The sequence below is a fragment of the Dromiciops gliroides genome, chromosome 2 (assembly GCF_019393635.1).
Source record: "Dromiciops gliroides isolate mDroGli1 chromosome 2, mDroGli1.pri, whole genome shotgun sequence".
Classification (NCBI taxonomy): domain Eukaryota; kingdom Metazoa; phylum Chordata; class Mammalia; order Microbiotheria; family Microbiotheriidae; genus Dromiciops; species Dromiciops gliroides.
Window position 1 is genome coordinate 586617602 of NC_057862.1, and position 13473 is coordinate 586631074.

General features: G+C 38.8%; 1 protein-coding gene across 1 annotated transcript in view; it reads right to left on the reverse strand.

The window, feature by feature from the left end:
* The window catches only part of REL (REL proto-oncogene, NF-kB subunit), a 64310-nt gene extending 51169 nt beyond the window's left edge, over positions 1–13141 (reverse strand). The window contains exons 1-2 of the mRNA XM_043986547.1: positions 13015–13141; positions 100–242 (exon numbers count right to left, since the gene is read on the reverse strand). Of these exons, the coding sequence (XP_043842482.1) occupies positions 100–242; positions 13015–13024 (153 nt within the window). The 5' untranslated portion in view covers positions 13025–13141. The remainder of the gene's footprint in view (positions 1–99; positions 243–13014) is intronic.
* Between the last annotated feature and the right edge of the window lie 332 nt (positions 13142–13473).

Below are 13473 nucleotides of genomic sequence, written 5' to 3' on the forward strand. Positions count from 1 at the left end.
TATTGGTGACCATGCAGAAAATGAACCTCTTGTAAAATTGTGATGTCATACTATTGAAGCCCAAATAATTGTGTGAACAAGAAAACAGTGGTCTGTTACCTGTATAGATGGGTATGTTCGGTTATTATCGGAACTGTGTTCTCCTGGAATGCTCCCTGCTGAGCGTCCTTCACATTTATAACGAAAACGCATGCCCCTTTGCCTAGGTTGTTCGATTATTTCTACATATGGTTCATGTCCACCTAAAATTAAAACAAAACAAAAAAAACCAGGTGAGGTATGGGTAAGTTATAGTATTATATTTTTAAACAATCTTTATTTTTCAGTAGACCAAAATGTAGATTTGTTTTCTTAACAAGTACAGAGTTGAAATTCAAATAGATTGTGATATTGGGAGGGGGAGGAGTGGGGAAAGAAGGTTTTTTAAAAATAAAATCATGCTTTTACACAATTGTGACCAGAGTTATTATAAAAAAACCCAACCTATCGATTTGTCCCTAGAGATCTTAAAACTTCATGATGGTATCAACTATGAGATCACCACTTCTGAGTTTTCCAAATGAACACTAGGGGTTCCCCCAAGATTCTCACAGCAGAGTTAAGAAGATAACAGAACTCGAGTGTTTTTAGTATCAGCTCCAAAAAGAAGTAAATTACAATTTAAAATATTTTATTTAATTAGAATGATCAGTTGTTGTGAATTAGTATTTTACGAGAATATGCAGAGAAAATGATACCAAGTTTTCTCTAGCACTTCAAATTCTTCTAGAGAAGGGAAGGATAGGTTTGACATAAAACTAAAAATTCCACTGAAAGTTTTAAGAAATATATGAAAACTAGATATAATAAGCAGACTTAGCAAGATTTCAGGGGAAAATCAATTCACTAAGATTATAGACCAGGGGCAGCTAGGTGGCGTAGTGGATAGAGCACCGGCCCTGGAGTCAGGAGGACCTGAGTTCAAATCCAGCCTCAGATACTTAACACTAGCTGTATGACCCTAGGCAAGTCACTTAACCCCAATTGCCTCACAAAAAAAAAAAAAAAAGATTATAGACCAAATCGATTTTTCAATAAGATTACTTAAAATACCTTACTGTTAGGAAAAATATTTATAAAGTGATTTTAACTTATATAACACTAAAATCCATAATACACAATTTTGTTCTTTTTTTATCAAATAGCTTCTTACCCCCCAAAAAATCAATCAAGAATAATGTTTCTGCTATACAAGTAGGTGGCCACTTCCAATTCTCCTCCTTAACTCCCCAAATATATTCCACCACACCATCCCGCCCCTGCCTCAGTCTATGGAAGTCTGAAATTTAAATATTTCAGTTCAATAAGTATTAAGACTTACTATGTGTAAGGTATAATGCTATCACTGATAAACTAAGACAAAAAATGAGTAAGCACCATAAAAAGAGCACTGGACTTGGAAGTCTGAGGATCTGGGTTTGGTTCCTGTTGTATTTACTACCTGGACAACCTTGGCCCATTCAGGACTTTAGTTTCCTCAGGCATTAAATGAAGAAGGAAATAAGGACCCTTCAAGCTCTACATATATAACCCTATGATGTTGCCCTTCCCTCAAAGAGTTTACATGCTACTGGGAGGATGGACTATTTTCAGAGAGAAGAACTGGAAAGAGGGAGAGAGGGGTCAGGGAAGGCTTCCGGATTCCTCATAGTGTCAGGGTTGGTAACTGATTAGTATTCTCTTTTAAGGTTCTGGCATCTGTTAAAATGCAAGGACCCCTGAGAGGAATAATAAATGATATCATTAATACCTAGGAGAAAGAGAGGCAAACATAACATGGTGGTGAGTTGGCCAGTCTTAGGGCCAGGAGAACCCATGTTCAAATCCTGCCTCTGACATAGATTAGCTATGTGACCACAGGCAAGTGATACCACCTCTCAGTGCTCCCAAGTAGTTCACTAAGACAGTAAGTAATAGACCATTTACACAGATGGAGTTTCCATACTAGGAGTTCCCTACAATGATGAAATCATAGATCCAATCTACACCCCCCCTAAAAAAACCCCCACTTTCTTCTTTATTCATTGATAAGATCAGCTAAATGTATATGGTCAGACTAAAGGTCATATAAGTCCTCCCCACTACCTAGCTAAAGATATCTGGGTGAAAAAGGCCTATCTAATGATATGATTAAAAGTAAATGGTTAGGTTTCCTTATTATAACTTAATATGAATGAATTTATCAGATTCTTCCTTAAGCATAAGTGTTCATCAAGTGAGGAGGGGAGTATGAAGACAAGTTCAGGGTTGGAGAGGAGAAGGCAGCTCCTTGCTTGTTGAGATTGTTTTGTTGTATTTTGTTCTGGTTTTGGGGTTTTTTTTTGGTTTTGGGGGTTTTTTTGGTTTTTTGGTTTTTTGCTTCTTTACCTGTGATTACATAAGTGTGAAGAACTCTCAGTGTGGAAACTCCTTCCTGCTATCATTTATAGTCTTAAAGAGTTGCCTGGGGCTTCACACAGCTGCTTTGTGGTGGAGGCAAGACTGGGACCTCTTGTCTTCCTGACTCCGAGTCATTATCCCACATGGCCTCTCTTCATAATGTTACCTCTTAAGAAATTATTTATTCTTATGCTCATGGGGCACAAATACATAATAATATAACCTGTTGAATCACTAACCCCTCACTAAGAAAATATGCCAATAAAGGCCATGAAAACCTGACCCACAGTCAATAAAATAAAATGCATGCAAATTTATGGAAATTCCCAATAGGAAGCTAACATTCTGCTCACTGTCATTTTAATTATTATTATTATTTTTGGTGAGGCAATTGGGGTTAAGTGACTTGCCTAGGGTCACACAGCTAGTAATTGTTAAGTGTCTGAGGCCGGATTTGAACTCAGGTACTCCTGAATCCAGGGCCAGTACTCTATCCACTGCGCCACCTAGCTGCCCCTCTAACAGTCATTTTAGTCACAAATTCTGTTCATTTCTTATTTAATAATACCACAAGACGACTGTATGTTCTTAAGGTAAATTAAGTGCTTTGTCCAAGGACATAATACAAATCACAAGCTATAAATATTTTTAGACTCTATTTACAAGGTCAACATAAAGTGTTTTGAATAATGTACTCTTTTGAATAGATCAATGTCAGCTTCCCAAGGAATGATATATCCTCTATTCTTACTTAAATATCCCACAAATTATCCTTTTTTGGGGTATGTTTTATACAAATGCATCAATAAACTCTTAAAAAGGTGGAAAATCTGCCTAAAATTTTGAAAACAAAATAGACTGGAAAAAAATAGATTTTGAAATAACCAAGTTCATGTTCACTTGTTGAATAAAGACAAAAATATATATAAATGCCCATACAGCTACAAAGACAGATGCAGCATAGCTGCTAGAGTATAAAGCCTGGAGTTAGGAAGGCAAGATTCAAATCCCACCACTGGGTACCATGGGCAAATCACTGACGCCTGCTCTTCTGAGGCAACTCTTTGTTTCATATACTAACACAGATACAGGTTGCAAAGATTCCAAAGCCACAGAAATTACCAGTCATCTGCTCAACTATTTCAAATGACATACTTTTCTGCTCAAACAATTTCATTTTTTTCTTAAAACAGCCATTTGTGAGAAAAGGCAAACATATGTGAAAAGGTACTTTTTAAAAACTAAAATCAGCAGAATTCATGTAGCCAAAGTAAAGGTCAAATAAATACTGCCCACTACTTATTCAAAGTTTATCTTAGTGGAAAGTGACATCTAATGACATCATCAACAGCATGTGATTAGCTTTTTTTTTTGGCTTCTAGAAAACACATAGGAGGGACTAAAATAGAATTTATGGGTTATATACTGCTTCATTAAACTACATATGTTCATTTAAAAGGTATGAAAGGTTCCTTGTAAACACATACAATTGGGCATCACCATGTGTAATTATATAAATGATTGGGGGGGTGTAGCTGATTTCTATTTATAAATGCCCATATACTAGAACTTCTACCACATCCCAGTTCCTCACTATGCTTAACAAAGATTATTGATCATAATCTATACTGTAAAAACACTGTTTTTTCAAATATATGCTTAAAAGTACTTAGAATACATTCTTGCTATTATAATAACTTTATAAGCAGCAAATCCTCACTAACCACCATTCTCTGTTATTCACGTTAAGCCAGAGTTTTGATTAGCTTTTCCCAAGGTGGGAAGTTTAGAGGGTGCCAAATTTTCGAGGAGCAAAAGTTTGTACTTAATACTCCATCAGCAGAGTAGAAGGAGGTGAGAGGAGTTCAGTTACAAGTAATTGAAAGAGTACCCCAGCTTGTTTGTTCCCATAAAAAAAAATCCCTAACTTACCATGCCCCACCCTTACTCTCCCTTCTTGGGATTTCCCCTTCTGGCTCTCCTTCACAGGAAGAAGTGCCTCTCTCTTGCCCTCCCTCTACAAGCAGAGCCCGAAGCAGAGGAAAAAAATCCCAGTGCCACCTTTCCCAACATCTTGTGTGGGAAGGAACCTTCCTGGGTCTTCTCTAGTGAAGCAGAAAGAAATTCAAAAATCACTCCAAAAATCCATTCATTGGACCAGATGAAATATGTCATCCCTTCCAAAATGTAGATTCTATATCTCTTGTGACAGTGTAGCAATTTTCTCTCACTCTACAGAATCTGTCTTGGTTATTTCTCTCTTCTTTTCCCATAATGAATTATTGAGTTGATGTGAAGGTCCATTTCTTGGTGCCTGCTCCAGGCAGCACTTACCCTGGGGCCCAAACTGTAAGTTTACTTTGAACTTCCCTGTTCTTTAGTTGCATCGATAAAATGAGGAATTTGGATTAAATAATAGCCAGGATCATACCTGTAACATTCAAAGGTTATCATTCTTCCTCTAACGTTGATGTCTGAGTCTGTGGAGGACATTAGAGGAACTAAACGAATGATTGATAAGACTTCCTTCACTTAGATAAAAGAAAATTTCATGTTTTATAGAAGACATTGCCTACATGCTCATACTCCCCCATCCCACCCTTGTCCTGATTTCTTTATTTCTATTTCACTAAGCTGAGATATGCATATCTCTCTATATAAACAAGCATTTAAAAATATTTCCTAGCTATAAATCATCGACTATAAGAAACAAAACAGTAACATACACCAGCTTTTTTCACAGATAATTAAAATAATTTGTATCTTCAAAGCACTTTTCTTTGAAAGAGTCAAAAGAAGGAGGCTAAAATATACCCATCTCTGAAACAGAGAAAAAGAACACCCACCATAAGCCAGGGAATGACAGGGAAAATGAAATGTGTAACCAAGAATGTCAGCAGAGTATCATAGAATCTTAGAGTTGAAGGGAATATGGGGATCCTCTGGTCCAACCTTCCCTTTTAGAAAAAAGTCAAATACCTGGTTATGGAAAAGACTAGCTCACCTTTAATAAGGGGTTCTAGGGGCAGCTAGGTGGTACTAGGTGGGTTCTAGGTGGTACAGTGGATAAAGCACTGGCCCTGGATTTAGGAGTACCTGAGTTCAAATCTGGCCTCAGGCACTGGACACTTACTAGCTGTGTGACCCTGGGCAAGTCACTTAACCCTCATTGCCCCCCCCTAAAAATAAGGGGTTCTAAGTAGGGCTTTTACTATTGCATTCTGCTACAAGAATTATACTACAGACCTGAGTTCAAATCCAGCCTAACACACTTAATAACTGTGTGACTGTTTGCCTTAATCCACTGGAGAAGGAAATGGCAAGAAAACCCCCATGGCCAGTATGGTCCAGGGAGTAAATAGCCCAAGTAAGTGTCCCTCTGTCCCAACTCCATCCCACCACAATGTATCCCACATTCTCTTCCCAGACTGGTCTTGCTTCCTATTATATAGCAAAGAATTCCAATTAGACCCAAACCTATATGGACAATCTGATTTCATGTCAGCTTCCCTCAGGTACTTTATACTCCATCTAAACTGTTCTACTTGTTTAGTGCAAAACTGAACCACTGAATGAGTCCTGTGCTTTCCTATTTTCATGCCTATGCTCATGCTGTCCTCTATGTCTATAATCTCCTTCTCACTCACTTCCACCCATCCCTACATGCCTTTTCCATGAAGCCTTCCCTGACTTCCTATTCATCTGGTCTCATATCACTTTGTACCTCTCTCACAAATGAATCACTTTCTAATTTGCACGATATACATTACCACCCCTGACCTGAGGAGTATAAGCTCCTTGAACTGGAACGCCTACTGATCTTTGCATCTCTTCCAGCATCATCCACAGCTCACTGTATGCAGGAGAAGCTTACTAAAATATTTGTTGAATAAATGATTAACATTAGTAATATAGGAAGCTGTATCTATACATGCTACTCCTGGTGTTAACTGCCCAGTTAGATATGAGTGCAAACTATAATACTGATACCTGGCACATCTATGTTTTAGAGCTTTCAAAACACTCTCTCATAAATCTCCTCCTCAAAGCCTCACAATCCTGTGTGTTACCTCATGGGACAGGTTTTATTTTCCCCCAGTTCAAAGACTAGGAAGCTATAGTTCAGAAACTTGATTGTCTGATTTGCCCGAGGTCCCCTAATCAGTAGTAAGCTCTCCTAGAACCCACATATTCTGACTCCTCATTCAGTGTGCCTTTCTCTTACTCAGATAGAATAGATGACTTCATCACCGTAGCTATTTGCCCCACCACCACAGCTCATCACTCTCTCTAATGCTGTCTCATCTTGTGCCACTATTGTTCATGTTTTACCATAAATCCTCCATAAAGGATCTACTAGAATACTTCCTCTTATCAATTCCTCCAGCAGTAGGTCAATCTGCTAATCACTGTACAGAAATAGCATAATGAAAGTGCTAATAATTAAACTAACATTAACAGAAGGTCTTGAAACTAAGCTCTATTTCCATACTCCAAAAGTGAAGGAGAGTCTACAACAAAACTCAAGGACATAAATGGGCATTTTGGTCTGTTCTATGGGTTACTATGGCCAACTTGTAGTCAATCTATCGATAGAATGAATTTAGCTGAGCTGAGTCCATACATAGTCCATCACCCAAACTCTAAATTCTTCCAAGTTGGAAAGACCCATCAAAGTTTGTACTCTGCTGGTAGAACTCAAAAAGAACTCAACATCACCTTCATACACCAATGAAGAAGGGTTTTAGGGGAGGACCTTCTATCACAAAAAAGTATTTTCCTTTATTTGTGAAATAGAACGTTTTGTTTTGTTTTGTTTTGGGGGGTTTTTTATGGGGCAATAAGGGTTAAGTGACTTGCCCAGGGTCACACAGCTAGTAAGTGTCAAGTGTCTGAGGCCACATTTGAACTCAGGTCCTCCTGAATCCAGGGCCGCTGGTCCTTTATCCACCACACCACCTAGCTGCCTCCCTGAAATAGAACTTATAATTGGTATAATGGAGAGTTGGTGTTCTAAGATCCTTAAATTTTTTTAAAAGCTAGAATAAAAATTGTTCCAGAAAATCACTGCTTACTGATAGGCTAAATAAAATGGAATCTAATCAAAGCATCACTAATGTTGAAAGCTTTAGAAGATGAAGCATTTAAGAAGAGGTAAGACTCGATTTAGTTCCTATACAGATCTTGGAACATAGAGGAGAGGAAGAAGCAAAGCAGAAATCTAGAGGACGTAGGACACTTGACTGAGAAGGCAGAAGAAAATACCTATGCCCCAAGTGTACAGATGGAGCTAATTATCATTTGTTTTTCAAATTATCCTACACATGAAATTTAGAGAAGGGGAAAAGGCAGATTCTATCTCTCCTAAAGCCTGAGAACCAATTTAACTCATAAAGACCAGCTTTCTGTTACCTTTGCCTCTTCTGGACATAAAAACTATCTTCCTCTCTTGGTTTCTTCTATAAATATGAAGCACCTTCTATAGTATTATGCTAACTACTGAAGGACATAAAAAATCAACAATTCCTTAAGAACTTTAAAGGGTCTTACAATCTGAGAGGGATGATAAAAATAAAACAAATCAGAATATGATATGTGGGCAAATTAGAATACAATAAAAGACGACAAAATGTTAAGAGATAAAATGAAGGAGAGAAAGAAAGATTATATTAGGGAGGTAGGAGAAAGATCAGAGAAGACTTTATGAAAGAGATGGCTTTTAAACTAGACCTGTTTAGGATTTCAACAGGTAGAATTGAACAGAGGAGGGCATTACAAGCCTAGGGAACAATATGAGCAAATACATGGAGTCAGGAAAATCCCTAGATAAGTTCAAGGGGTGGCAGGTAATCCACTTTGACTATGATGCAGTAGATTGTTATTTTATTTTTTTATTTACTCTGTAGCCACCAGAAGTTATTTCTTTCCATTGTGAGCCACCATCATCTGGAAGCAAAAGGCCTGGATCCCAGCTTAGCCACTTTAACATTTAACATTCTGGCCCTCCATTTCCTCAGCTGTGAAACAAGAGGAGAGGGCTGCACTAAAAAGGTCTCTAAGGTTTTGATCTTCAATCTAGATTAATTCCTTTTTTTCCCACTCTTAATTTCCATGTTTCCATACTGATCCATTTCTGAAATAATATTCCAATACGCTTTTTTTGTCACTTTCAAATGACTCTTTGAACTAAGCACAGCCTGTCCTAAGTCATCTCTTCTAATGTATTTTTGTCCCTTACTGACAGCCACTTTCTACATTTTTCAGCTATAAAAAGTAATCCTCTTGAAACTTGAGACTACATACTATGTAGAACGGTGTTTACAGAAATAATTTCCTGATGCATCTTCTATTAACATGTGACAAGACAGAATTCCAAGTGGAAGAAAAATGTAAATAAAAGAAAGGTATGATTCCTTAGCTACATGGGGAAAAGAAAAAAATTATTCTGCTAATTATCAGAAAATAGTGCCTTAAGTATGCTTTTTCTGTTCTCCATAATATATATGAAATTACAAAAGAAATAAAATTCTATTAGATATGTTAACCAACATAACAACAAATAATTTACTTTCCTTGTATTTCATAAGTAAGCAGGAACACTGATTGCCCAACAACCACACATGCCTTAGACAGGTTTGGGAACATTTTTCTTTTTATTTCCTATACTAATTAATCCTGATGTCAACAGATTTGAAAGGAAGTTAGTCTAGTGGAATCTAAGGGCTGCAAAATCTTAACCATTTATTTTAACCATTTAGAAAAGCCTAAACTTCAGAGTAATTTGCAAAAATCATCAATTTTTCTACTCTCTCCCTCCAGAAATCTTTTTATACTTACAAATTATGGTAGTTTTATGTTATCTGAACCATATTTATTTAACTACACAAACTTGCTTCCATGTCAAAGTCAGTAAGAAATGAAATATTGAAATCTGAGAAAGTAGTATTAAGTACTCTGTTACTCTATTAAAATACTTGGTAAGGTTTTCTGTTATGGCAATGTTAATAGACTAACCACAGATGATAACAAACTCTAATTAATTAAGCAAAGCTTTCTGTCAACAAACTTATGATTTACCAAAGATAAATGGATAATCAAATGTTCAAATAAAGGTACAAAAGTTTTTACCAATGATAATAGCACCTACCTCCCAAGGTTGTTGTGTGGATTAAAGGACAACAATTGTAAAACTCATTAACACCGTGCCTGGCTCATTTGTTGTTCTGTTTTTTCAGTTGTGTCTGATTCTTCATGACCCCAATTGGGGTTTTTTTTTTGGCAAAGATACTGGAGTGGTTTGCCATTTCCTTCTCTAGTTTATTTTATAGATGAAGAACTGAGGCAAACAAGGTTAAATGACTTGCCCAGGGTCACACTGCTAGCATCTGAGGCTAGATTAAAACTCAGTAAGACGGGTCTTCCTGACTTTGGGCCTGGCACTCTATCTGCTTGCCCCACCTAGCTGCTCTTATTTTGTCCTTTATAGTGATCAAATCTGTACAATAAATGTTTTCTCTAGTTACCTGTTGGAATCACTAATGAAATCTCTAAACACTCTACTGTTGGTTCCATAGGAAGAAAGATTGAGGAGTGACATATGAAATGTTAGCTATTATTATCATTGAGGACAGCTAGATTATACAAGGGATATGGCACTAGGCCTAGAGTCAGAAAGACTAATCTTCCTGAGTTCAAATCCGGCCTCAGACACTTACTAGCTGTGTTATCCTGGGCAAGTCACTTAACCCTGTTTGACTCAGTTTGCTTATCTGTAAAATGAGCTGGAGAAGGGAATGGCTAACTACTCCAGTACCACTTCCAATAAAACCCCAAAATGGGGTCATGAAGAGTCAGACACAACTGAAAACAAATGAACAACAATTATTATCATTATAAAGGTCAGAATAAGACAGCAGATTTTTCCTTTTAAATTCTTGTTTCAAACTTCATGGACTGGAATCAAATCATAATTCATTCAAATAGTTATTTTCTTTGTTCCAGATTCACTCATTTGCTTTTAAAATATTAGATTCTATTTAACTAATTTTAAAAATACTTGTATAGAAATCCTTTTCTAGTTATTTACAACTTTAGGACTTGGGGGAAAGAAAGAAAACCACCCTTAGTTTTGAATTCCTTTAAATCATCCTATCATAATTAGTATATTGTTATAGTAATTTTTTTTTTACAGTAAGGAACTTTCATATCAGTCAACAGAAGTTAGATTCATTAAGGGAACTACTTTACCCTTTTTTCATAAAAATGTGGGGTTTCAAATACATTACATACAAATGTGGTTAATTTTGTGTTGCCCATTTAAAAAGCATCACAAGGTTGACAAATTCACACTTCCTGAAAAGGCTGGTTAAATTTCCAGCATACTGCCCTATTTTATTTATGAAATATGTCTTCCATATTCTCACAGATTTTTTTTAAAGCTAGTCAGAAATTTAATAACTCCAAGTTAGTTTTTTCATGCGAGTCATCCAAATTTGTTTTAATATTAACCCAATTATATGACATTTTAGGGTCAATGATGTGGGTAAAGGGAAAGTTTTAATATTTTAAGCTATACACATATTCTCACACTAAAACCGCAAACACAGCCGAAAGCATATGTCATTTGAAACAACCTTACTTCCTTTTCAATTTACAATGGCTGCAATGACATTGTTCTGTTTCAAAAGAAAAAAAAATCCTTTCTGCTCTCTACTTCCTCTTCTTTACTTTAAAAGGGGGGGGAACCTTTTTCTATTGAGGGTCACTGACAGCCAGTGGGGGGGGATCAAAAACCATATAAGTAAAAAAAAAAGTCCTGTATTTTTAAGTGCTTGATAGATTGCTTTTTGTTTGTTTTGAGAGAGGAGATGAAATATAAAATGTTCCTTTCGAGTACTTTTAAAATTAAGATCAAGGACTATAAAAACTAATTCAAGAAGAGTAACAGATAATTGTCTCAATACTTTAGTTTTAATATAATGCCCAGCTAGGCTAGGAAGGGGAATGGAGAGAGAACTAAATTAAAAGAACACAGGAGAGAGATAGATATCAGAAAGTTCAATGTTTGCCAAAGCCATGAGACATAAAGTTCTGACTCATTTACTAATCTCAAAGCAGTCAAATGGAGCTCAAAGATATAGGTGTTCCCTCCAATGAAGCAGACTGAAATCCATCTAATGCTGACCATCCCATACAACTCTTGTTTTTGTTATTTTCCCTATAACTCTTCTATATCTTGTCAAAACTTCATCATGAGGATCCCCCCCCCCCCCAGGAAGGGAGACCAAGGCTTCTTTCCTTTCTCCTGACTCTTTTTTTTTTAAAGTGAGGCAATTGGGGTTAAGTGACTTGCCCAGGGTCACACTGCTAGTAAGTGTTAAGTGTCTGAGGTCGGATTTGAACTCAGGTACTCCTGACTCCAGGGCCGGTGCTCTATCCACTGCACCATCTAGTTGCCCCTCTCCTGACTTTTAAAGAAGACAACTTTCTAGATTGGGGGGAGGGAGGGGTGGAGGTGGGAGGAGAAAATACAGCCAGAAGTGGTTATTTTAAAAACGTATTTATTTCTAAGCATGCTTTACATTCTCATTTTTCTCCTAATTTTTAATAGAAAAAAATCTTAGCTTAATTTTGGGGAAAGTGAGACATAACTATTTCATTTCACACATTTAAAAAATGGTGCTTTCTTAATACTACCATCTCACATCCTTTCACATAAAGATTTTTAGAGCCTCATGTTGGTTTCCACAATTATTGGCATAAATGGGATCATCCTTGATCCTTTTCCTTCAGGTATGGTGAATACAGACCAAAGAAGAGTTCCCTGTGGGCCGGGGATTTTCCACTCCACTTTAAAAACATAATACCATCATTCTGATGGGGAAAAAATGAATTTTAAATTATGAAAGCTACGATGCACGCTTCGCTGCATCTATGTAATGGCAAAGGATCTAGAGGAAACTGGCAAACCATAGGGTGGACCGCCTGGGGAGGATTTAGAGAAGACCACGGGTAAGAGTCACATGGGACGAGAAGGTATGAATGGGCTGAGGTCTGCACCAGAGGAGGAAGTAAGTACCCGTCTGGGAACTCTCGGACCCACTTAAGGATCCAAGTCGTACTTGGACAACAGCTATCACTTATAGTAGTGATGATAAGTTTACATTTTTGTAGCGCTTCAAAGTAGGATGAGTCTGGAGAGGTAAGTGCACGATCCTGCCGCCCCTCTGAGACTATCCCCGATTTATATCGTGCATTACCGCTCGTTTGTACAGATTGGTTGGCATGTTGTCTCCCCCATTAGACTGCGACCTGCTGGAGAGTCCGGGCTGTCTTTTCACCGTTCTTTGCATCCCCAGCGCCCAGCACATAGTAGGCGCTTAATAAATGCTCAACTTAATGAGTGACTACTAAACCATCTTTGTTTTCACTTCGCCCTTTCCCCCCAAGGTCCCCTCCTCCTCTCCGGGTTCCGGGAGTCGTTCCCCGGGGGATAAGGGGGAATCCCGGGTAACTCCCCCAAACTTTTATGCCCGATCCCCTCACCATCCCAGCGAGCCCGGACTTATCCAGGGCCGGTCCCCCGAGAAAACTCACCGGCCGCCATGGCTCCGCGCGCCGGACTCCCTCGCAGCGCTCGCCGGGCAGGGCAGGGCAGGGGTACGGTAAGGTAAGGCAAGGTAAGGCAGGGCCCGGGAGCGCGTCTCCTCCGTCAACACTCGCCGCCAACCAGCCTAGTCAGCCGGGTCCCGAGACGCACGGACCCCCTTCCTCTAGGACCCCGCCCCCGGCCCCGCCCCCTCTCTCGGCTCCCCTTGACGCCTGCATCAGAGGCGAGCATCCTCCTCCCCTGCCCAGCGGGAGGGAGGGGGCGGGGCCGAGCCGAGCTGAGCCTAGGGAAGGGCCGGGGAGCTGCGGGTAGGGAGGGGGCGGGGGCGGGGGATTTCTCGGAATATGACGCAAGGTGCTCGCCCCACGCCGGCCCTCTCCAAGGTGGCGGGTGGGGGCGTGCAGCGCGCACTCAGTCCCTCTCCGCCAAGTACCGGCGCCCCGCCT